Source organism: Lacerta agilis, chromosome 1 (assembly GCF_009819535.1).
Source record: "Lacerta agilis isolate rLacAgi1 chromosome 1, rLacAgi1.pri, whole genome shotgun sequence".
NCBI lineage: Eukaryota > Metazoa > Chordata > Lepidosauria > Squamata > Lacertidae > Lacerta > Lacerta agilis.
The window spans coordinates 10188561-10214302 of record NC_046312.1 but is presented as its reverse complement, the minus strand read 5'-3'; the positions used below and the strand labels follow the sequence as shown (position 1 = coordinate 10214302).

The 25742-nt window shown below is 48.9% G+C and overlaps 2 protein-coding genes and 1 long non-coding RNA gene across 6 annotated transcripts; 1 reads left to right on the top strand and 2 right to left on the bottom strand.

The window, feature by feature from the left end:
- Positions 1–503: 503 nt before the first annotated feature.
- Positions 504–8399, top strand: ZBTB25 (zinc finger and BTB domain containing 25). 4 transcript variants are annotated; one of them, XM_033136890.1, is made up of 3 exons: positions 504–520; positions 2358–2537; positions 6837–8399. In XM_033136890.1, exons 1-3 carry the CDS (start codon positions 510–512, stop codon positions 7975–7977), a joined length of 1332 nt encoding a protein of 443 aa, XP_032992781.1. In that variant the 5' UTR covers positions 504–509; the 3' UTR covers positions 7978–8399. The 4 variants fall into 4 exon arrangements, with proteins under 4 accessions (XP_032992781.1, XP_032992857.1, XP_032992918.1 ...); XM_033136966.1 differs by having other exon boundaries at positions 6840–8393; XM_033137027.1 differs by lacking the exon at positions 504–520 and adding an exon at positions 707–757 and having other exon boundaries at positions 6837–8398.
- A 6068-nt stretch (positions 8400–14467) lies between these two features.
- AKAP5 (A-kinase anchoring protein 5) lies at positions 14468–16789 on the bottom strand. Its single transcript, XM_033136777.1, has one exon. It carries the CDS (start codon positions 16682–16684, stop codon positions 15239–15241), a length of 1446 nt encoding a protein of 481 aa, XP_032992668.1. The 5' UTR covers positions 16685–16789; the 3' UTR covers positions 14468–15238.
- A 257-nt stretch (positions 16790–17046) lies between these two features.
- On the bottom strand, positions 17047–22553 carry LOC117039519. The gene is made up of 2 exons (XR_004425784.1): positions 22490–22553; positions 17047–17470 (listed from the first exon to the last, which is right to left on the bottom strand). It is a non-coding gene; the product is annotated as an uncharacterized LOC117039519 (long non-coding RNA).
- Between the last annotated feature and the right edge of the window lie 3189 nt (positions 22554–25742).

The window sequence follows — 25742 nt, the reverse complement described above, 5'->3', positions numbered from 1 at the left end:
CATTAGGCTTTTCTCCACTGATTTGGAAGCCAAGAAAGCGTTTTTGCTCCCCGGGTTAAAGATACAAACTGGAAAAACAACAGAAGCGCCCCATAAACTGTTGCCAACAGTTTCAAAATAAAGCTTGCCATGTGCTTCATATGGCTGGCAGGCTGCGCACCTTCCACAGAACCTCAGTGCAGCTCCCAGATGTGTGCAGACGTGCATTCACACCAGAGACCAAATGCAGGGGCCTCTCATCCAACCAGCTGCTGATCTTGGAGCCTGAAACAATAGAATAGAGTTGGAAGGGTAGGGACCCCAAGGGTCCTCTAGTCCAACCCCACAACCCTGACATCAAGAGTCTCCGTGCTCTATTGGCTGAGCTGTCCCGGGAATACAACAGCATTGCCCTGTTGTGTCTTTTTTTTTACTGCCATGTGAGCAGGCCGGCTTTCCAACCTTCCCGAGAGCCGTCGCTGAGAGGCAGGGAATGATGCATTAAATAAAACGGAAATCCCCCCGTCGAAATGACTCCAAGGTGCGCTCCCGCGCGCGAGGAAGACAGGCAATCCAGAGGCTTTGCAGCTGCCGCCTTGCGCCACAGCCCCTTTCCCAGCCCCCTTTTCTTTCCTCCCTCTGCTCAGTGCTCTCCCTTCTTCGGGCCGGAGGAGAGGGGAGGGGGGAAGCAACGTGAGCGCGCGCGCGCGCGTCCTTGTTTCTGCCGCCGCTGCGCAGCCGCCGCTTCCACGCGCCGAGAGGCCCGCCGCCTTGTGGGGTAAGGGGGCCAGGAGCCGACGGGAGGCTACAACTTGCTTCCCCCGGGACGGGACGGAGATGTGGTGTGGGTGCGGGGTGGCGTCGGGGAGCGCCGTGCAATGGGGAGCAGCCCCTCTTCCACCGGAGGAGGGGACGGTCGAAGGGGTGTGGGGGGGAACCCAGGAATAGATGCCCGGGGTGGGATGGCTTCCTTGCGCCTCGCCTTTTGCAGCCGCGCGTCTGCAACAGGAGCCGACGAGCTATTTGCAAGCAAGGAAACCGATCCTGCTGCACCGCCGGCCTTGACTGCCTTTCTGTGCGCGCGCGTGCGCGTGTGGCACGTTTGCATTTCCGTGGCTTGCTATGGGCATGCGCGGCGACCAAGGGTGGGTTTTTTGGGGGGGTGGCCTCCAGATGTGGGACCGGAGGCGCGCAGGCCAGCGGCACCCCGGGCCAGAAGCGCGCAGGGATTTGGGGCTGCCGGGTCGCTACCTTGGCCGCCTTGTGCAGGTCTGTCCAGCTAGCGCAGTATTGACTGCACTGGCTGGCAGCGGCTCTCCAGGGTCTCTCGGGCGCGAGGGTTCCCCCTTTCCAGCCTGCTTGATTTTCTGCGCTGCAAAGCGGATGCTTTGCCGCTGAGAGTGCGAGGTTGTGCACGGTTGCTAGCAGGTTGCAGCCGGATGATTATGCTTTTTTTTTTTTTTTTAAGATTGCACCTTCGGTAAGGCATTTCAGCAGCCCTGAAAACAAGTCGCTGGAAACCACACGAGGGGAGAGAGGGCTCTTGTCGTCTGGTCCGTAATGCAGCCTTTGGCCAACCTATGCCTGATGGGAGTTGTAGTCCAAAACATCTGGAAGGCACAAGTTTGGCAAAGGCTGGTTTAATGCCTCTGGCATTCTGATGCCTCATATTTTAGATATTGTTGTTTTAAGTCCCAGTGTGTTTTGTGGTTTTAGTGGCTTGAATCTTATTAGCATTTTAAAAAAAACCAACACAGGCAGAAATAGCAAGTATTCTGGATCATGCTTGCTCAGTGGTCAGGAATGATGGGAGTTGTAGTTCTTGCTACACTGAAATGGGCATGCCTTCTCAGGCAGGGTGGGCAGAAGGTAGATGGAAATCTGCAGATAGATGTCTGACTGTTTTGCAGTAAACCTGCAAGGGCTTCTGATCCTCAGTTGTCTTGCATTAGCAACAACTATTCCACCTAAACTAGACGGGTGAAATGAAGAGAGTTTGGGGAAATCAAGAGGACTGCGATTTTAGTTCAGTTCTTGCACTGGAAACGAATTCCTAGGCTCAGAACATGCTCAGAGGCACCTTGCTCTTTAATTTTAACTGTGTGACCTAGGATAGCTCAGTCAGCGGAGCATGATGAGACTCTTAATCACAGGGTTGGGGGTTCGATTCCCGTCTAGAGCAAAACATTCCTGCATTGCAGGGGGGTGGCGTAGTTGAGCCTTGTGGTCCCTTCCAACTATACAGTTCTTTTGCACCTGACTCCAGCTGGTAGATCTTGGTATTTTAGTAAAAAAAACAAAAACAAAAAAACAACAGAGTTAAGATCTCACAAGCCTGAAGCCTGAACACCCATAAGAGCTCTTGTTTTGTCCTGCAGAAACACTATGGAGACTGCCAGCCACAGCCTGATCCTTCTGCAGCAGCTGAACATGCAACGGGAATTTGGCTTTCTCTGTGACTGCACTGTGGCAATAGGAGACGTCTACTTCAAAGCTCACCGAGCCGTCCTGGCCGCCTTCTCAAACTATTTTAAGATGATATTCATTCACCAGACAAGGTAAGGCAGTGCATGTCTTTTGGGGCATTACGGCTGCAATCACAAACTTGTTTTCTGGGAAGGGGAGGCTCTCAGAACTTCCAGAATATCTCCCTCACACACATAAGACTTCCCAGCATTTGACAACAACAACAACAACAACAACAACAACAACAACATCTGGCTGGGTCTCCCCAGCCACTCTGGGCGGCTTCCAACAAATATTAAAATACATTTAAAATATCACACATTAAAAACTTCCCTGAAAAGGGCTGCCTTCAGGTTTTTTCTGAATGTCAGGTAGTTGTTTATCTCCTTGACCTCTGATGGGAGGGCGTTCCACAGGGCGGGCGCCACTACCGAGAAGGCCCTCTGTCTGGTTCCCTGTAACCTCACTTCTCACAGTGAGGGAACCGCCAGAAGGCCCTCGGCGCTGGATCTCAGTGTCCGGGCTGAATGATGGGGGTGGAGACGCTCCTTCAGGTATACAGGACCGAGGCTGTTTAGGGCTTTAAAGGTCAGCACCAACACTTTGAATTGTGTCTGCAATGTTTGTGGATCATGGGAACTGCAAAGGGGAGAAGCGAAGAAGCTGATTTAAATATTATACCTGCCTCCAACATGAGGCAGAATCAGAATTGTAGAGTTGGAAAGGACCTTAAGGGTCATCACGTCCAATCTCAACTAGATTATATATGACAGGCGGCCATCCAACCTCTGCTTAAAAACCTCCAAGGAAGGGAGAGTCCACCATCTCTTGTGGCAGCCTGTTCCACTGTCAAATAGCTCTTACTGTCAGAAAATTCTTCCTGAAGTTTAATCACAGTCTCCTTCCTTGTAACTTGATAGATAGAAATTTATTACCGTCCCAGACCAGTTTTACATACCATACTAAACGAGCATAAAATGCAATAGAATTAGGTTTGGATTAACAATCAATTATAACAATAAACAGTACGAATATGGCAGCAATTAGAAATGTGGTTTAGGTCTTAATCTCTAAAATATTATCTAGAGTTTGCATCCGAGGTCTTAGTCTTTGTAATTGCACAGCTTGTTCCCCGTGTTTTATGGCAGCCGTGCAAAATTGGGCCACCTTTGGTGTGATCTCTGGATTCTTGTCCTCTAACAGGGATTTTAAGCACACTGAGATTCAAATCCACTTGGAATTTTCTGTATAACGGGTAATAAAGACCGAACGTATATTCTCATAAAAAGGGCATCGAAGCAAGACATGGGAGAATGGGAGACGGTTTCCACCTCTATCAAGCCACAGGGGCAAACTCGCTCTGCATATGGTTTCCCACATATCTGCCCTGCAATAAGGCAGATGGCAGCACGTTGAATCCAGCGAGGGTGAACGGCTGTCTATATTTAGATATATGTAGTTTTGACAGATATATTGCTGGGGTAAAACCTCCCCCATTGTCTTTGATTGCTGGGTGCTCATTCATCTGGTCCCATATGTGAGAGAGCCACTGTGGTGTAGTGGTTAAGAGCGGTAGACTCGTAATCTGGTGAACCGGGTTCGCTTCCCTGCTCCTCCACATGCAGCTGCTGGGTGACCTTGGGCTAGTCACACTTCTCTGAAGTCTCTCAGCCCCACTCACCTCACAGAGTGTTTGTTGTGGGGGAGGAAAGGAAAGGAGAATGTTAGCCGCTTTGAGACTCCTTCGGGTAGTGATAAAGCGGGATATCAAATCCAAACTCTTCTTCTCTTCTTCTTCTTCATCTCACATGACGCTGAAATTCTACATCCCATATTCATTGGCGAATTGTTGCTCTGGCTTTCTCATAACCTGTGGCGAAAACCCCAAGCCTTTTAGCTTATCATATAACGTACCTTGTAACTTGAATCCTTTGGTTCAGGTCCTACCCACCAGAGCAGGAGAAAACAAACTTGCTCCATGTGACAGCACTTCAGATATTTCCTCTCAGTTTACTATTTAGCAGGCTAAACATACCCAGTTCCTCATAAGGCTTGGTTTCCAGATCTTTGATCATCTTGGTCACTCTCCTCTGTACATGTTCCAGCTTGTCAACTTCTTCCTTAAATTCTGGTGCCCAGAACTGGACACAGTAATCCAGATGTGGTCTGACCAAGGCAGAATAGAGTGGTACTGTTACTTCCCATGATCTGGACCCTAGACTTCTGTTGATGCAGCCTAGAATAGCATTAGCTTTTTTTTTTATTCTGCATCACACTGTGGACTCATGTTAAGCTTGTGGTCCACCAAGACCTCTAGATCCATATCCCATGTTGTTGTGGTTCAGTCGTTCAGTCGTGTCCGACTCTTCGTGACCCCATGGACCAGAGCATGCCAGGCACGCCTATCCTTCACTGCCTCTCGCAGTTTGGCCAAACTCATGCCAGTCGCTTCGAGAACACGGTCCAACCATCTCATCCTCTGTCGCCCCCTTCTCCTTGTGCCCTCCATCTTTCCCAACATCAGGGTCTTTTCCAGGGAGTCTTCTCTTCTCATGAGGTGGCCAAAGTATTGGAGCCTCAACTTCAGGATCTGTCCTTCCAGTGAACACTCAGGGCTGATTTCTTTAAGGGTGGATAAGTTTGATCTTTTTGCAGTCCATGGGACTCTCAAGAGTCTCCTCCAGCACCATAATTCAAAAGCATCAATTCTTCGGCGATCAGCCTTCTTTATGTTCCAGCTCTCACTTCCATACATTACTACTGGGAAAACCATAGCTTTAACTATACGGACCTTTGTCGGCAAGGTGATGTCTCTGCTTTTTAAGATGCTGTCTAGGTTTGTCATTGCTTTCCTCCCAAGGATGCTGTCACCATCTGCAGTGATCATGGAGCCCAAGAAAGTAAAATCTCTCACTGCCTCCATTTCTTCCCCTTCTATTTGCCAGGAGGTGATGGGACCAGTTTCCTATGTACTGCTAGTAAACCCAGTTTTCCCCATCCTATATTTGTGCATCTGGTTCTTCCTGCCGAAGTGCAGACCCTTACATTTGTCAGGAGTAATAAAAGGAAACATTATGTAAGATGGACAGGATACTTACATTTAAAAAAAATGTAATTGTTTTAGTTCAGTATGCCACATTTATGCTTATCCAGCGCTACATTCATCCATTGTCTTAAATACAAATTGAATTTCCCCCCTTTTAAACACTGCCCAGTCCAAATCCAAGCCTTTACAGCCTAGCCCAAGGCCATTGTCAATCATAAATAACATGATTAAAAAGCCAGTTAGTGTGTCATAAGAAGAGCATGCTGAATCAGGCCTGTGGCCAGCATCCTGTTTTCATTGTGGCCAACCAGATGTGTGTCTGCATCCATCACTAAGCTTGCTGTAGGTTTTCAGAAAAATAACTTGATCCTAGAAACCAGAAGGTGCACCCGTATTTTAAAATTTTTAATTCATTAGAAAAGGAAGTAAAATACAGATTAAGAAATTGGAACAGACATTGCCTCAAATATGAAAGGAAAGAAGTGAGAAATGTGTTAGACCGCTTCCAAAAATGTCACCTCTCAAAATTTATATTCAGCTTCTTGTTATTCTAAAAGCAATCAATTGTGGGGTATTTTTTTAGTTGTAAAGCCAAGAAACGAATGAATCACATAAATAAATGAAGAATAACTCGTTCTTAGGAGAAACCACAGTATAATTCCCCTTCCATAAATTTCTGCATGCCGTCGGTTTATTCAAAAGCACAGTATGTTATGACTTCTGGCTATTCCTCAAGGGTAGGAGGAGTCTGGTGTAAATCCTGGTTTTGGCTTACGATTGCCTGAACATTTGCATTATCATCAGCACTGCTTCGTGGATGGTCACTGTACTTATTGTTTGTGCATTCTCAACTTTAGTATAATTCAGTGTTTTTCAACCTTTTTTGGGCAAAGGCACACTTGTTTCATGAAAAAAATCACGAGGCACACCACCATTAGAAAATGTTAAAAAATTTAACTCTGTGCCTATATTGACTATATATAAAGTAATTTTTCGATTTTTCCCACGGCACACCAGGCAACATCTCGCGGCACACTAGTGTGCCGCGGAACAGTGGTTGAAAAACACTGGTATAATTGACAGCTTGTATACATATATATATTTAATTTCATTCCCCTCATTGCTCACACATCTTTTTCTTTGCACCCATGTGTATATAAAAATGCCAACTTAGGATAGCACTTCATACTTCTAATGCAGTGGACTAAAATCTACAAAAGCTTCTTATGTCACAGTGAATGTGTCGGTCTTTAAAGTTCTGCTGGATTCTTCGTTGTTATGTTTGTCTTCACTCTTAACGGCTGCGCTGCAATCTGCTTCCCTAACGTTCCTCTTTTGTTTCAAGCAGCGACTGCATAAAGATCCAGCCAACAGATATCCAACCCGACATATTCAGCTACTTGCTGCATATAATGTACACCGGGAAAGGACCCAAACAAATAGTCAACCAGACCCGGCTGGAGGAAGGCATCCATTTCCTGCACGCCGACTACCTTTCCCGCATGGCGGTCGAAATGAACCAGATGCTCTCGCCGGAGTCCGTGCAGTCTTCGAACCTGTACGGCATCCAGATCTCCACCACGCACAAATCCGTCAAGGAAGGCCTCCAGGCGAAGGAAAGTTTGACGAGGAGCCTCGGGAGCAGAACGGCCAGCCAAAGCGATCACCCCCAGCTGCAGCTCTCTTTGGCTATTGGGCTCGACGACGGCTCTTTGGACCAGCAGCTTTCTCGTCCTTCCCTCCCGGCGGCTGTGAAGCCGGCAGAGGAGCTTCCGAACCCTCCCGTGACTATAAAACAGGAGAAGAGCGACCCGGAACAAGTGGTGTCTCAGAGCCACACCTCGTCCTCCCCGGATGTCAGCGGCCCGGCCTTTTCTAGAACGAACCTCAAGGTCCATTTATGCCAGTACTGCGGGGAGCACTTCGAATCCCGGAGCAGTTTGCGCGAACACCTCTTCACGCATGTCTCGGGGTCGTTGCCGTTTGGGGTGCCGGCCTCGATCCTGGAAAGCAGCGACCTTGGCCAGCTGCAGCCCCTGCACGAAAACCACGAGGCTGCGGAAAGCCACCGGCTCGGCTCCTTCCTCCGGAAAGAGGACGAGCGCCACTTGGAGCACCCTGCTCACGGCAGCTTGGAGCCTCTGCCCATCGGCCAGCTGTCTCTCGTTTCCAAGGATTCTGAGCCCGTGGAACTGAACTGCAACTTTTCCTTTTCACGGAAGAGGAAGATCAGCTGCGCGGTCTGCGGCCACAAGTTCCTGCGGAAGAGCCAGCTACTTGAGCACATGTACACCCACAAAGGCAAACACTTCAAATTGGGCCGGTGCCAGAGGCTCGGCGGCTCGGCAGCCCCTAAATTTCAGCTGCTCGGCAGCAGCTGGACTCCGGCGAAGAGCACCGCCCTCTCGCAAGCTCACGTGGATTCGCAAAACGCGCCGGATCCTGACCTCTCTCAAGAGAGTATTGACACCATACTAGTTGAATAGCTCCCTCCCTTTCTCCTGTATGTGTTTTTTTTGCCTGTGAATTCCTGGGCTCATTTCAACGTCTCTTTCATTGTCGCTGAAGGTGTTTTCTGTCTTCTTGCGAAATACGAATCGGCAGACTGAAAGCCCTGCTCTGGGTTGTGTCGTGGACTCGGCTGCACGGCTGTTAACATGTGGGGGAGGGGGCAGGTGACATGGCTGTGCATTGCCGCAAAATGCAAACTAAATTGAGTGCACTCCCCCACCTGAAATCATATGAGATGTCAGAGGTAGGTACAGATAAGAAGGCAGCTTCAAAGGAACAGTCGGACATGCTTACAAGTGTTTTCTTTTGCAAGTGGGACTTACTGTCAGAGCCGATTGCTGCTGTCAGCAAGCCCTGCTTTGCCAATTTGCAGGAGCAGTTTGAATGCAAACCACACCTGCAGGTGGACTTCAAAGAGGCTCTACAACAGGGTTTCCCCAAACTTTGGTCTCCAGCAGTTTTTGGACTACAACTCACATCATCCCTAGCGAGCAGGTCAGGGATGTTGGGAATTGTAGTCCAAAAACAGCTGGAGACCCAAGTTTGGGAAACCCTGCTCCGCAATGAGCCCCTTTGGCAGGTGTTCTCTGGCATTGTCCCTCCAGTGGATCCTGCACATGCCCTGGACTAGATTTCAGACCCAGGAAATACCCCTTTCAGAGACCAAGGAAAACAGCTAGCTGGGCCAGAGATCTCGGTTTCACATGTTCACATAACACATTTTTGCTAACCCCAGCATTCTTGCAGATGGAGTATTCTGTAGAGTTTGTTATATAGGACTATCGCCAGTGGATAGAAAGAGTAACATAAAGTGGCCAGCAGCAGTCGTGCCCTGAAGCCACTTTCGAGGGCTGCACCTGGATTGAGTTCCCGTGAGCCTGAAAAGATTCAGCCGCAGTTCAGGCTGCCCCTGCTGCATCTCTGCAGGCTTCCCCATTCTGGCTTCATGCCCTTCCAAAGAGCTTCCACCCGGGAGGCTGATTTTGTGGCACCTGCTCTTCAGGTGTGATAGGGTAGTTCAACCTGCGATGCAGAGTTGGTCACAAGAACGCCCGGCCTCGGGGGAAGCCTCTAGTCGCCTCTCTGGACGAGTTGCTGTCCACGAGGCTTGTCTCAAATCAGTGACACTGCGAAAACACATAGAATTGGTCCCTCTGGGGAACCTTTTGGAGACGGCAAAGGAAGTGATGAGTAAGATTGGGGTAAAAGTAGGCAGAGCAATGGATAGATGTAGGCTACAGCCCCCCCCCACTCCAAATTCATGTTTCTGTGCACTCACAGAGGTGCAGAATCCTGCATTTGTCCCGCTAGGCCTGAGGTTCTCCAACACTGCCTGGAAAAATCTTTTCACATGTAAGTGATGTGTTCCTCCAGTTCAGGAGAAAAAGGCACAAGTTTGTCAATTTTCGGAAGTTCGGGAAAAACTTGGAAATCATGTAGCTCTAGGCCAGGGGTCGGCAAACTTACCAAGCCTTGGGCTGGTTCCTCCAGCGCCAATCGCGCGAAGGGCGGGGGAGCGTGCGCCCATACGTGTGCGTGCACGCTATTTTCGGCGCACCTCCGGGTCAACGGAGCACCTGAAATAGCTTGTGCGCATGTGCATGGTACTCTCGGACCCGGATGTGTGCCGGAAATGACACGTGCGCACAAGCTATTTCCGGTGCCATGCCAGTAAGAGCGGGTGGCGGGGGTCGCCGCGGGCCAGATAACTGAGTCCCTTGGGCCGTATCCAGCCCATGGGCCTTAGTTTGGAGATGTCTGCTCTAGGCAGATGCCTTAGGAACGCTGAGGCTATTCAGGAATTTTTTGCCCAATGTGGGGCTCGAACCCACAGCCCTGAGCATTTGGGGGGCTGGACTAGATGACCCTGGTGGTCCCTTCCTTGATTCTATCCCAGCCCTGCAAGTTTTCCCGTTTAGCCAGAAAGGGGCATGGAACCTTACCAGCAGATTGGTGCAATAAAAATCTCTGCCCTTGCTAGCTTTAGATAGTCTGTGAGATTTTTTTTCTCGTCGTACTATTTCATGTTAGTTGCTGACCCATTTCTTTGGATTTAACATCGCTTAAGATGGATTTCTTCCCCATTACAGCACAACCTGTAATAGATTCTCTCAACTGTTTGCTCCCTGCCCATTTAAGTTATTCTCTCATTTTTATTTTTACAAAAAATTAAGGAATAAAACCAAAATCTTCTGAATCTTCCATCAACTCGTGCTTTCTATTTTCCTGTAGAAAAACTGATCACACGGTTGGTTTGCCCAGAGCTTTGGAGATGGGGCTCCTGTTCCTTTTATTAGGTTATTTGGTCTCAAAGCAGCTTCCAGGTGATTTTCACCATGAAACCACACTTGAAACGGTTCGGCTGTATCGGAGCAAAGGCCTGGCATATGTAGCAAAGCAGGAGGTGTGGTAGGAAGAGGAATAGCTCTGGATTTGGCCCCGGTTTCTATGTGAATGCAAAAAAAGGTCCTCACCTCCAGCTTTTGTCTTGTTGCCAATTTATTACGTGTCAGAACTTGATCGGCCAGCAGGTGGCAGCAAGGCGCAAACAATGTTCTTTTCTCAAATTAAAATGTGAACTTGCCAGTTGTAAACTCCACTAAAAGGCCTTTTGTTACTCCACACGCACACACACCCCTCCACGCCTCCCACTGTTCTTCTGCAACAATTCTCTGACACACAAGGTGAGTCACCCAGATTTATGAGGGAATTTTAAACACATGTCAGAAGAGGAGGCGGGAAAGAGATTATTTTTTTAGAAAGATGTGTTTTTACTGAAGGTGGGAAATACTTAAAAGCTTTTCTTCTGGACTGTAATAGCAAGGAAATGCAGTCAGGAGTTCTGAGCACTCTCTTCCTGCTGGATTCTTTGATAAACCCTGCCTCCCAAAATGTGTCTTGTTTTCCTTTCCCCACCTCATCCCTTCTTTTTGTGCTGTCACATTTAGGCAGTGGTGCTTTTAGGGCAGAGAGGTCCGCAGCTCCACTTGGCAGAATGAGCAGACGGGTCCCCCAACACAACAGGGCTAGCTCGCCGCATTTTGAAGCAAGCAATACACGTTGCATTACTGTTCTCTCCAGAGTTCCAGATTATCGACCTGATGCAACCCTTTTTCACTGGAGGGCAGAGTAAAAATATTTCAAAACTAAGATGCCCCACATAGGTAAAGGTAAAGGGACCCCTGACCATTAGGTCCAGTCGTGTCCGACTCTGGGGTTGCGGCGCTCATCTCGCTTTACAGGCCGAGGGAGCTGGTGTACAGCTTCCGGGTCATGTGGCCGGCATGACTAAGTTGCTTCTGGCGAACCAGAGCAGTGCATGGAAACGCCATTTACCTTCCTGCCGGAGTGGTACCTATTTATCTACTTGCACTTTGATGTGCTTTCAAACTGCTAGGTTGGCAGGAGCTGGGACTGAGCAACGGGAGCTTACCCCGGCACGGGGATTTGAACCGCCGACCTTCTGATCAGCAAGCCCTAGGCTCTGTGGTTTAACCCACAGCGCCACCTGCGTCCCTCGATGCCCCACATATGCGGGTGCAAATCCACATCTGACTCATTGCAGATCAGGGTGCAATTGGAAAAGGAGAGCAAGCAAAACGAATGGACCTTCTCCCTTGCTGATCAGAGATTCTTGCTACAAATTCACTAGTTCCCCATTTACGTTGCGCTCCCCGCAATTTATATGTAGGGATGTTCGTGACCGAAAAAAAGAGCACCCAAAGAGGCGTATTGTAAACGGAAAATAGCACCGCCAAAAAAATAGCAAGGGAGTGTCCTAAAGTAATCAAAACCAAAGCAAACTGAACGAAACGAGAAGCCATCGACCCAGGAGGGAACACACACAAAATTAACCCAAACGGATTGTTTTAGATAAGCCGATTCTCCTGCAATGCATATAACTGAAAGGTTTGCTGTGATGCAGCCCAGCTGTACAGATCCCTAGACGACAATAATATCACCTGCTAAGGACAGGGGCCAAGGTGTCTATATTGGTTTCACGCAGCTTATTCTCTGAAAGCAAATGTTGCCTTCTGTCTGATTTCCATCTTTCTCTGCCATTTACTTCTTTCAGAGCTGCCTCGTTTTTCTTTCTTTCTGCAGTTCTCTTTTGTGTTATCACAATGAAAGTGGAGAGGCAAGGAATAGCTTCAGTTTCATTGTTTAGCTCCTTTTCTTTTGTATTATTTCGCGCACACACACCTTTGAGCTCCTTCCTTCGCTTGCATGCTTGCCTTTATACGTGACAAAAGCTGTAAGAAGGGGAAAGGGGGGGGCGATGCATGCTGTGTGGTACCAACAATTTATCTCCAATATGAATTGTTCATCGCCAGCAGCTGAAAGGGGCCGAGTATGTGGATCTTCCACCCTATCTTACCCGAGAGTAAACCCTGGACATAAAACTTGACATGCACAGGATCACACCGAAGACCAAACCTCTTTAAAGGAAAGGAAGTTTTGTAAGGTGCTGCAATGGGGACATTAATGGATTATCTTGGGGGGGGGAGAGAAGGGTGTCGCTAGCCTGGTTGCAGTATTTCTGACCTCCAAGGCTGTCATTTCAGAATGCAGATTTGGGATCGCAGGACTGGAGAGCTCAGCTGGTTAGAGCGTCGTGCTGAAAATGCAAAGGGTACCGGTTCAATCCCCATACGGGGCAGCTGCATATTCCTGCATTGCAGGGGGTTGGACTAGATGATCCTCAGGGTCCCTTCCAACTCTACAATTCTAGGATTTTAAAGCAAAAACCAGAACCGTATTCCATGCACCTAGAAAAGTAGAAAACCAGGGAGTAGCCTAGGCTGAAACCGGAGCAACCAAAAATTAATCTCCATTCTGAAGTGGTACGGTCCCAGCTTAATAGGGCTGTCCCATGTGATTTTTATAAACATACACTGGACCTGAATTAAACAGTATTACTGTTCGGGTGCTGGCAAAATGAGATTGGCTTCAGGTCCTCCTTTGCACAGCTGCCACTATCCTTTTTGCCTATAATTATGTGCCAATCAAGAACCGCGTGTGTTTTAAAATACAATTTCTCAGTGAATTGTATGAACTGCCCAATTCTCTGCAGCAGTTTTCATTTTTCTCCCAATTTTGGGAAGGGGGTGACTAGAATCGACACCAAGAAGGCTCAGGACCTCTCTCTTGGCTCTCGCATTGCCCACTGCTATGCACGCAGGAGGTTTGGTTAACATCTGGAGACACTGCAATGCCTATGGACCGACACTGTTGCAGGTCTGAGCCGCTGCAAGCTCCCAAGTTCACCCGGATTGACACCGTATTTAACAGACATCTCCAGAAGAAAACAATCCCAGAGCCTTTATTAATTACCGCAAATGTTATGGGCAGGTACTGCTTTATGACAACTCCAGCAATACTGAATGAATGACACTCTTCTCTTGATGGCAGCCCCAGGAACATCTGTCGCAGCTAAATGTGCCCCCCAGGCCACTTTCTGGCCCTCAGGACCCTCCCTTAGGTCCTGACCTATCCCCAGGTAACAACCCCTACCTACCAGAACCTTTTGCATCCCCTCAAGTGCTTAACTGGGACAATGCCTATTGGTCGCCTATATCTGCAGGTGTAGAAACCTCTTGGTTATTTGCATGGTTGGAATGTAGCCAGCAAAGGTTAAGTGTCACATTATTCCTCCACCCACTTTTTGTCTCTGGCCCCGCCCACCTCCACATGTGGCCCCTTCCTATGTGAAGATGTGGCCCTCAGCTCTCCATCCTTGATCTCTGGTGACCTCCCAAGAAAAACCACTCTTTTGGGGACTTTCCACAGGCTTCCTCAACTTCAAATGCCTTGAGGGATATACTCTTTTCTGAAATAAATGGGTAGGCATGATTCATTCTTGCACTTGTGCAAGAGTAACCTATGTGGACCTAAGGGAAACTAAGGAGTGTAGCTGGAGCCCTTGCATTTGAAAACGGTTAAGCGCCAAATCAGTGCCCTCCTCTGATCTCCTCAGAAACACTCCAGCAAATCTTTTTATCATTCCAGTAGTGTTTAGTTCTGTGTACCGCAGTTTAAGGATATTGATGAGCTGGAACATGCGCAGAGGAGGGCGACCAAAATGATCAAGGGTCTGGAAACCAAGCCTTAGGAGGAACAGTTTAATTACTCTTTGAATTTTAAAAAAAAGCCTCTTTAAATATATATATTTTTAAGGCTCAAGTGATGCAGCCTTTCTGCATAGGAAACATACTGCACCTCCATTATCATTTTGGTTGCCCTACCATTTTGGTTGCAGCTCTACAATATCCTTGGTTCAGGTACAGCAACCAGAATTGCATATTGTATTCCAAGAACTGATGGCGTCATAGATTTGTATAACGGCATTAGGAGTCTTATTTTCGATCCCTTTCACCACCTGATATTTGACGATAGTTTTAATCTGTACTCAACTGAGATTTGTTGCTTTTTGGTTTCCCTTTGCAAGATCAAGTGGGCTCCAAGTCTCTGAAAACGAAACATTTATTTTGAGCAAAAACAGTGCTGAAAAGCTCTAGAAAGTTACACTTTTCTAAATGAACACTGAAGTTTTGCTAATATGGCTCTTAAGGCCTCTGCAAGACCTCCGATAAAAACGGCTCGCTTGCCAATTTCAACGTGTGTATATCCTTCATTCACTGTTCTGTAATTTGATCCCCCGTTCAGCAACTTGCCTCTAACAGCAACTTAACCAAAAGCAATTTGGCGGGTGTTAAATTTGATTAACGTAGGGCTTCTTCAAGCATCTGGCAATAATGGGAATTGAACAACTTGTTTCTAAGTAAGGAAAATAAATGGACAAGGGAAAGAAGAGGTGGCTTCTTGCTTTCCTAGATCTACCACGCAGAACAAGCCATTGACACGTCACCATGCAGCAAAGGACACCCCCCTCCTTCCAAAAATCCTGTTTTTACGTACATGATACATTCGTCTCACCGACATGCAAAATTAAGCTAATCGCAGTGGGTACTGCAATTTATCTCGGGGTTTCATCCGATGTCTTTCATGCCGAGTTCAAATATTGTAGGACTTTCTTCACCCTTCCTATGGCATTCATACTGGATTAACCTGTAAGGTAGTTTTGGCACCTGATGCAGAAAATTCAGCCAAGCCACTTAAATAGCAGATCCCTTGCGCCTTTTACTCGGGTGCTCAGAATCCGCTTACAGTACGGTACTTGTGGAAGTCTGACGGCAGGGCCTGGCCAAAGATCACCAGGGAGCTCCTGTGACCCTATCATAGAAAACTGTTTTGTTTATTTTGCTCCAGAGCCATCTCATTCACAAGCTGCTCGATGGACGACTGTATGGCCGCCTTCACGAGCGACGCGGCCGTTTCAATCAGAAGCACCTCGTATTGTTCCGAAGCCCAGTGCTCCTGGTCATTGGCACCCAAAGGCGGCTGGGCCTGCGAACACGTCTTGCTTTCCCTCCCCGACTTAGAATCGGGGCCCTTGCTGGTTTTCTTCTTCGCTTTCTGTTTGCTGGCTTGCGGAAAGGAAAACGTTTCGCAGCTGTAGCTGGGTTCCTCTTCCTCTTCCTCCTGGAAGGCCTCTGCTTCTGTGATCATTATCACGATGCCCGCCCCAGGCATCACACGCTTGTTTTCGTCGGGTTCCGCTTCCTGGCAAGGAAACTCCGGCTCCCTTGAAGCCCCGTCTTCAGATGCAGGCGAGCTGCAATGCAGCATCACTTCAACCGAGTTGCCTCCCTTGGCGCCGTCGGTCTCCGCCACGACGTCCTCTCCAGATTGTTCCAGCTCAGCCTCTCTGGCAGGAGAGTTCTTGGAGTCTTCTCCTTCCAAGACGTTGGGTTGGCTTTCCGGCAGGTCCTGGGCAAGGAGGGAGCCCACCTCTCCCTCAAAATCAAACCTCTCGTTTCTCACTTCCTCCGGTTCCCCGTAGAGACTTCCGTGATGCAGCTGGAAGAGTTGCTTCTCCTGTTCCGTTTCAAGGACCGTTTCAGAGTGGATGATTTCCGACTGAGCCGTAAAGTCTGTGTATCGGTCTGGACCGGGACTCATCTCTGAAAAAGCGTCCTCTCTCCTGGCTGGAGCCACCTCTTCGGAGTTGTTCACAACCCCACGGTCGCCCTCGTTTTCAAGGGCGGATTGGTCCGTGTTCAGAGGGCCTTCCACAGACACAGACTCTGGTTCACCGTTCCTTTTGTTATCCAGAATGCTCGCCCCTTCAGTGGCTTTCTCGCCGTGATCCCCCTCCTCTGTTATCTCTGCCTGGCAGGACTTCTTGCTTCTACAGAACCTTAGGCAGGGAATTTTAAGGTTGGAGCTGGTGCGCTCCTTTGCGCCAGAGTTTTCCACGTTTGTTTCCAGCTGCACACGGGAACCAGACTGCGCTTGTTTCTTCAAAGCGGGTTTGGACCTCCTCCTCAGTGTCACAAGCCGCTTGAAGGACAACCAGGCCCCTCCTGACGTCCACGGTGAATCTGAAGCCTCCATTTGACTTTGCCCAGAGTTGGAGAGCTGGTTTGTAGCCTTTCGGGCAAGTGAATCAGATTCACGATCCTCGTCTTTCTCCGTTGCGTACGACTTCTTCCTTCTCTTAAAGCAAATCGCAGAGGCCTTTTGGGCTGGGCTCTCGTGTGGAAGGAAGTGCTTTTCCGTATTTGAGGCTTCCGGTTCTTGAATACTCTCTGTCTGAATTTCTTTCGTTGCATCCTCCATTCTCAAACCCCTGTCCCTTGGCTATTGTTTCAGAGGAAAGACATCCTTATGGCAGATCCACACCACAAACGTATCAGTTTTATAGCAGTTGTGAATACTGGGAATTGTAGTGTACTGAAAAAATCCTTAGAGCCACAATTCCCTGCAGAAAGGAGACGACTGTTGAACTCCTTTGCATCTGCAGCGCTGATATGCTGTTATCAAACTCAACAAACTATCCCTTGAGATGCCTTCTCACGACCTCAAGACGACCTATCTATTTTATTTTATTTTTTACAAAAACATATTTTGATGGACACCTGAAGGCAGGTTTCTCTTTCGCTTAGTGTTTTTGTTTTTTAAATAGCGAGATTTTTCTTTTCTTTTTTGACAGCAGGGTGTTTTTACCCCCCTCCGTGTATCTTACTGAAGAACTCTCTGCCCGACGCCTCCGAGCATCAATTTTAATCATCACTCGGTGCGAAGGGCGATACTCTTTCATCAGAAGCTTGGCGCTTTAATAGTTTAAAATAGATTTTGGATAATCACAGAGACTGGCCCTGCTCCATTAACGACAGCCCCAGGAGACAACATCCACTTGCAAATATATGTGCCTTTTCCCAATCAGGGGTTTTGCATGCAAGCGACTACAAAGAAGGCCATCTTCATAAACTGGTTCAGGGAGAGGCATCCCCATGTCCTTCCAAGTCTGCTTCTTTATTGCCTTTTGGTCCATTTTCCATTTAGCATCCCTCGGGTTATAAAACGCAACAACTTTCCTCATTGATGGGATTGCTTTGTGGGCACCTGCAAGGGGGGGGGAAGAGAAAAATGAGGGAAAGTAATATTGCACTGTACTCAGGGTGCCCACACAAATTAATGCTCAAAAAAAAAATCAGATTGCTTTGCAGGGAGGGGAGGGAGAAGTCCTTTATTTTTTTATTTATATTTAACCACCTTTGTAGGCAGGTATTGACTGTAGGGGCCCCAAGTTTACATCTCTATTGAATGTAGCCGTAAACAGAAAACACACTGGAGGAGAGCAGTGTTAGAAACTCAGTTATACAGTCATACCTTGGAAGACGAACAGAAGCCAAAACGTTTGGAAACCAAAGCATGGTTTCTGATTGGCTGCAGGACGTTCGGCTTCCAAAAATAGTTCGCAAACCAGAACAGTTACTTCCGGGTACGTCCAGGAGACAAAACGTTTGAGAACTAAGCTGTTCGAAAACCAAGGTACGACTGTACAGTATAAGCAAAGCATCAAAAGGCTCCTGAAACAAGTTACTGTCGCCAAAATGGAATGCCTAGTTGCCATTTTGGGGCTGGAGTCTTATTTTTCAAATGGTGGACTGACTGTGACTGACGATCAGTTAAACATCTGCCTAGTTTAGATGACTTACCTTGCGGAGAATTGCACCGAACCCCAACTCCAGCTTCCAACAGATATAAAAACTTAATAAAGCATCAAACATTAAAAACTCTCCTATGCAGGGCTGCCTTCAGATGTCTTCTGAAAGCCATATAGTTGTTTATCTCTTTGACATCTGGTGGGAGGGCATTCCACAGGGTGGGCGCCACCACCGAGAAGGCCCTCTGCCTGGTTCTCTGTAACTTCGCTTCTTGCAGCGAGGGAACCGCTAGAAGGTCCTCGGAGCTGGACCTCAGTTAGAGGTCAGGCGCCTGCACCACTTGTGCAAACTCCCAGTGGCTTTCAGAACCCTGATTTTTCCAGGGTTCTAGAGCACACAGGGGAAGCTGAAGCAAACAGAGAAGGCTGTCAGGTGCAGAGAACTGACCAGGAAAGCAGCAGCAGCAGCAGCGAGGACAAGTTGAGTATGCTCATCCCCATCCTCAACAAACTCCCGAAGAAAGTTCAGGTTCTGCAAAAATATGCCCTGGTGCCGTGGACAGGAAGGGATGCCTGCATCATGGGAACCCTAGCCCCGTTTGCGACAAAACGTCATATAGGCGGCGCTTCCTTGCTAGCACCCAACGCTTTCAGCTTCAAAAACCCAAGCTTATTTATAGTCTTGCCTTCCCTTTCCATAGCAACTGCAGCATAAATTGCCACGCACATGTCTTCAGCATTTTGCGGGCGCTACCTACGGGCGAAGCCCTTCAACCGCAAATGCCATTGCAATACTTCTAAAAGTGGGTGGGAGGAAGGAGGGAGGGAGGGAAGGAGGGAGAGAGTTTTCCGCCGAGAACCAAGATTCACAGCAAAGCTTCAGGCTCATCCCAAACATCCGATTACTCTAAGAGCATTTTGTTGAGATTATTGTGCTCTTACAAATAATTCGCGATAGCAACAGTACAGGTGTCTCCCCACTTATGCGGAGGGTTAGGTGGATGCTTTAGCTGAGTTTCCTGCATTCCTGTATAAACCTAAATATTATTACTACCTGCATTTTCATCCCCCGCTTACCCTTACAACAACCTTTGAGGTAGGCTGGTGACTGGCTCAAGGTCACCCAGTCCTTAATAATAATAATAATAATAATAATAATAATAATAATAATAATAATAATATATTTATACCCCGCCCATCTGGCTGGGTTTCCCCAGCCACTCTGGGCGGCTTCCAACAAAATATTAAAATATAATAGTCTATTAATCATTAAAAGCTTCCCTAAACAGGGCTGCCTTCAGACGTCTTCTAAAAGTCTGGTAGTTGTTGTTCTCTTTGACATCTGGTGGGAGGGCGTTCCACAGGGCGGGTGCCACTACCGAGAAGGCCATCTGCCTGGTTCCCTGTATCTTGGCTTCTCGCAGCGAGGGAACCGGCAGAAGGCCCTCGGCGCTGGATCTCAATGTCCGGGCAGAACGATGGGGGTGGAGACGCTCCTTCAGGTATACTGGGCTGAGGCCGTTTGGGGCTTTAAAGGTCAGCACCAATACTTGGAATTGTGCTCGGATTTGAACCTGCCTCTCTCCCCCCCCCCCCGAGTCTGGTATTCTAACCACCATGTCTGTCTCTAAGGAGGCACCATATGAAACCAGTTGCTTATACTGGGCAAGATTCACCTAACCAGCTCCATCGGCAGGAGCCCTGTGGAAGGACTTCTGCTCTCAAAACCAGGCTCCCCTCTCCCTGTGAAATTCACTCCTTTGTTGGGGGGAGAATGCCCAGGACAGCACACAAGGTGGGGAGGGGCTGAAATCGTTCCGCCTGGCAAGCTGAAATGGTCGTGAAAGCCGGAACAAGTGGAACAGCGCAACACTGAATTCCACCCACTCTATTTTAATGGCGCAGCACATGTGCAGATAGCATTTGAGCAAGCAGCAACTTTGTTAGAATGGCAAAGTTCAAGGCTGTTCCCAGAAGAAGGAACCTGTGTTCCGGAGCAAGCTGGCCGAGCTGTGATAGCAGCTCTCGACGCCGTTGGACTCGAACTTGTTAAGAACAGAAATGCGATAAAGTTTGCAAAGAAAAGACAGAGAGAGAGATTGATTCAAGGTTCATGCCTATGCATTAGCAGCCATTGACGACAACTTCCACTGGTGATCAGCATGTGCAATGGGACAAACCCCAGTTCTAAGACCACAGGTGAAACTATTGCACCATTCTGATGCAGTGTGTCCCTGCCACTCGCAATGGGAGCCAGTTCACACAGCCACCGAGCGCAGAGAAATCCAGCGATTTAAATGCATGTGTGAACTAGACCCAAAAGGTGAGATTTGTGGCTGAATGGAGGATTTGAACCCCGGTGTCCCAGGTCCTAGTCTGACACTGCAGCTGGATCATAAAAGGTGCCCAATCGTAAGTACCTCCACCCATTCTACACTTTGCATATCTTGATCGGAACTCGGTACACGGAGCCAGCTGGAGCAAGAAGGGGAAAAAAATAGCCAGCGGCAGAGGAGAAAGCCAGACCACAGAATGAAGCCATAGAGCACGAAGAACATTTTTAGCAGTCCTTGCACTGAGAGAAAGGGGGAGTTGCAGTGACAGCCATTATCGTATATATTTCTGCAAGCACAACCCCAGGGTGAAAGAAATGTTAGTCAATCCTACTACCCAGTTAACTGATTAGATTGGTGTTTATTTGCAAATGAATGAACAATAGTTGGGAATATTTTTTTTTAAAAGAAAAGGGGTATTGAAACCAGTTAAAACAAATTACAGTCACAGGAATAGGGTGGAAACACCTGTCACAGGTGTTAAAGGCCAGGATAAAAAATGATTTCCACCTGTCACATCAAGTTCCACTGAAAGCATTCTTTCCTCTATTCAAGAAATAAAGGGGGGGGGGCATTCTAAGCTGCTACCTGCCAGGCACCACAATATGGGTGTATTGTACATTGACACCCGGTTAAGCAGGATAACCTTTTAAGTCAATTAGCCAAACCCTGCAAAACACAAGCTGCCTTGTGCATTTCTAATGTACCTATATAATAGCATGCAAATTCGATTTGCAAAAATCTGATGCCGCTCACAAGAGCGACAAGCCCCTACAAGGTAGGTTCTGTACTGCAAACCAAGCACTTTTGGATGAATCCATTAAGTGGGGGGGGGGGTTTAAAGGTACGTCGTAAAGGTAGCCCCGGATACCTGCAGTCAGAACTGCTGACTCTCGATTCACAGAAAGTGTGCCAGTCTTCAATTTCACCTGTTCTTCACACAAAGGACTGACTCGGGGAACCAGCAAGACCTTTCCAAACCACCGTGCAAGAAAGAGATCGCCAAGGCTCCCATTCTACAGACAAGTCACTGAGGCTGAGAAGGAGCCCTTCGCTTTGCCCCAAGGGACCATGCTCAGGTTGGCCGCGTGAGGATTTGCATATCTCCCTTTAAAAAAAATTGTATGCCGCTTAATCGTCGAAATCTCTAACAAGCGGCTTACGCGGACCAAGAAGGAGGTCCAGCCGTGGGCTATGCACCGCTCTCTTTTTTTAAATCACCCCCCCTCCCCACTGCCTATCATTTAAGGGGAACCGCTTCCCCTTGCAACCCTGCAACTACCTGCACCTCGTTGTTGCTCGCGCTCAGGAGATCTTCATCCCGGCTGCAGAGCCTGGGAGCGGGCGCTCCTTGCAGTTCCGAGGGGCGCCTCTCTTTGCAGAGCAAGCGGGCGCGCTGCCCTTGTGCAGCAGCGCTGGGCAGCAAAAGCCTCGGCAGCAGCAAAAGCCTCCCGCTTGCAAGGCGCCCGGCGCGCACATCCCCACCGCCAAGCCCCCAGCGCGCACGCTGCTGCTGCTGCTGCACGCCTCCGCGGCTCTGCACGCTGCGCGCTCCCCCTCGTTGCACCGGTGGGGGCGAGTGGGTGCTGCTGCCTGCGGCTGCTCGCCCGTCCCGCCCCTCTTCCTCCCGGGCGCTTTGCACTCCCGGGCCGCCGTGCGCGATGCATCCCCGGGCATTTGCTGTAGCTGCTGCCCGCTGGATTCTGCGCTTGCTGCCTCGGTGCTCGCCTGCCTGGCCGCCCACTCCGGATCTGCATCCCCGCTCCCGGCTTGGCAAGGTGCAACCGCTTCCCCGGGGTGATCGCTTGCCCCGCGAGGCTCACCTTGCGCTCCGGCAGCCGCGCCCCGCGCCGCCGTCCCGCCTGCCTGCCGCTCCCGCTCTCCTCCTGCCGCGCCGCCGCCGAGATCCGCCCACTGGCCGACCGCGGGGAGGGGACAGGAGGCGGGGAGCTATCCTTCGGGCGCCCCCTCGGCGCGCCACAGCGAAGCTACCCGCCCAGGGAGGGCCCTGGCTGGCTGGCGGATCGGGGGGCGGCAGATGCAGGAGGAAAAGTGGTGCCCCCCCCCGTTCCTTAATTCGGATTAACAGACGCCGAATCGGCTCCCCCGCCAAGAAACTAGCATATAGGTGACGATCCAGACCTACGTGCCCTGGAAACATGCAGGTGTCGCTGCTGCGTGGAGAGATGGAAACGTTTCCCCTAACGCATGTGGCTGCAAACGCGCGCTTCTCTTATGCATAGTGCGGCAAGGGGCGTGGGTTCACACGTTCGCACGCGCGTCGGTTGTTTTCTCTGAGGCTGCTGGAGGGAAGTGCTGCGTGTCCGTTTGAAGCCCCCATATGGCTCTTCCCATCGTCTCATACCGGATCCTTTGTAAAAAAGCAAAACTATCTCTTCCAAGGATTGAACCTGACACCTTCTCCACGCAAAGATAGCTCCATCCCCTTCCCTCGAGTCGTGGGCATGTGAATGGGGGTGTTTGTGATGGTTCAAGGTAGCAATGAGCCCTGCCTCCGTTGTGTCACAGCAATGGAGGCCCCATTCACATCTACAATTTACCTTATTTTCATCAACTGGCAAACAGGAATGTGTGCAGGTTACTGCAATATTTATTCAATATTTATCCAAAGGTCCCAGGGCGGTGTACAACATTAAGAACATAATTTACACAGCATAATCATCATGTAATCATAATAAGTCTCTCCCGCATTTAACAGGCCATAGATTATTCAGTGAAAGAAGGCCTGGGTAAAAGAGGAATGTTTTCACCTGTCTGGGGAGCCTCTCTGGGGAGAGTGTTCCATAGTTGGGGAGCCACCACAGAAAAGGCCCAATCTCATGCTGCCACCCTCCAAACCTCTCAAGGGGGTGGGGATATAGAGATTACAAACTCAGTGTTCAGGTTGGTTCATATGGAGAGAGAGAGAGGTGTTCGTGTTCCTTAAGGGATTGAGGTCCTGAGCTGTTTAAGTCTTTATAGGTCAAAACCAGCACTTTGAACTGGCCCTGGAAACTAATTGGCAGCCAGTGCTCTATCCCATGACTGCCCACTGTATCTGTTTGAGACAAGTATGGGCACTTGTCCTGATATTCTTCACCTTCAGGCTCTTTTTGTTTTTGTAAACCTGCAGCGGTGCCCTCCTGATCTTGCAGACTCCCAACAGCCACCGGAATCCTTGTCTACTGGGCATGCTGGCCGGGGCTGATGGGGTTTGTAGTCCCCAACATCTGGACAACATCATCCAGTGCTGTCAAGTATCCCGTTTTCCCAGGGATTCTCCCTTATTTCAAGCAGTTTCCCGCTGCTCTCCCTTATTTTTTATTTCCCTTAAATTTCCCGTTTTTAATGTTAGCAGCTCCTCCCCTGCTGGCCAGGGACTGGGTGGGAAGACCTCGCCTACTTGGAGAGAAAAGCCTCAGCCCTCAAAGCAAGTGGGAGCCGTTTCCCGTGCTTACAGGGGGGTGTATTCCTCCCCCTGCATCAGCCCCTGTCCGTTGCCGCCGAGCCCATCAGCCGGCCAATAGGGTTAGCTGGCGGGCGGAGCCTGGCTGCCTTTGAGCAGCTGCTGCTTCCTGTCCTGTTTTGATGGGATCAGACAAGAAGACAATGGGGCTCTATCGCGCGGAGCACATGGCTGCCCTCCTCTTTGCTGGCTGCCCTCCTCTTTGCCCACTTTTGCTTCTGGCTCCGCCCACCACTGACATGTGACTGTCCCCGGGATAGGTGAGACTGCTGATCCCTTATTTTCAAATCCGAAACTTGACAGCTATGCATCATACTGGGGGAGGCTGGTTTAGAACATCCATGAGGTCAAAGATGCAGAGCCTGTTGCCCTGCAGCTGTTGTGGGACTCCAAATCCCATCTGCTCCAGCCTGAGAAGGTAGCCCATCTCTGATCCTAAACCTCCGCTGCCTTGGGGGACATATTGGAGAGAAGAAAAGGCTAAGGATTAAACCCTGCACAAATCCAGAATGGAGTCCCTAAGATGGATGGATGGAGCCTTGTATGTCTCCTTCCTGCAACTCCTGCAGCCACGCAGGTGCCAAACGTACTACTCTGCTTTCCTTTGGACCACATCAGGGGTGCCGAGAGGCGGGTCTTGTCCTCTGGGGCAGCCCAGGACTCCATAAATATACACTGCCCAGGCTTGCGCTCCAGGGAGGTCACTTTGGTGCTGCTAACGCAGCAGTTGGCCCCAGAGGCGCAATCCATTGTCTCTTGAGACAGAGGATGCCAACAACAGTTTAGAAACAATTAACAACATAAGAAGCCCTGCTGGATCTGGCTAAAGGTTAATATTGTTTTATAGCATGGGTAGGCAAACTAAGGCTCAGGGCAGGGCCGGATCCAGCCCAATCGCCTTGTAAATCCGGCCTGCAGACAGTCCAGGAATCAGCATGTTTTTACATGAGTAGAATGTGCCCTTTTATTTAAAATGCACCTCTGCATTATTTGTGGGGCATAGGAATTCGTTCATCCCCCCCCCCAAAAAATATAGTCCGACCCCCCCACAAGGTCTGAAGGACAGTGGACCGGCCCCCTGCTGAAAAAGTTTGCTCACCCGTTCTATAGATTTATAAACGCTGTATTGATTTGTTAATAATATAATACGGCTTTTGGTTTAATGGTGATGTTTAGCTTATTGTTTAAGTTGTTGCTTTGCGTTTTATAGATTGCAGTTGTTCTACTGATGATTTAATTAGTTTATGCTGTATTTGTGACGTTCTGTTATGTTCTAACATGTTATTGCTATTTATTGCTTGTAAGCCACTTTGGGTTCCATTTGAATGGGAAGCGGCATATAAATGTAACAAATCGAATCACCAACAACTGGCATTCAGAGTCTTCCTTCCTCTCGCACGGGAGACAGAACGCCGCCATCTTGGCTTAGGCCCTTATGCTCGTGCAGTAGCAGCTGCTCCAGTATGAATGTTATCAAAGGAATCCAATTTGTCTTGGCTGTCTTCCCGCACATGGGAAACGAGTACAAGAGGCCAGACCTCCACAGATGCAGCCTGTGATTGCAATACTAATGTCTTCAGATTGGTGGATATGTTGTGGGTTCCCCCACCATTGCAACTCACGCAAACATTGGGGGTGCATTCCAGATTAAACCCTCTAATGTAAACACCAGCTTTATCAAACTGAATGCCAAAGTCGGCCATTCAGCAGTGCGATCCTAGCCTGAAGGAAGAGGATATTTCGTAGAATCACAGACTTGTAGAGGTGGAAGGTGTGATGGGTTAATCCATATATCCGGACTCACAACTGCTAGCTGTGAGCACCAATAAACAGATGAAGTTCAGCTCTAGAGGTTTTGAAGTAATCCTTTTATTTATAAGCTAAACATATAGATATATACAGACTATACAGACGGTGTGAGTTTCAGTC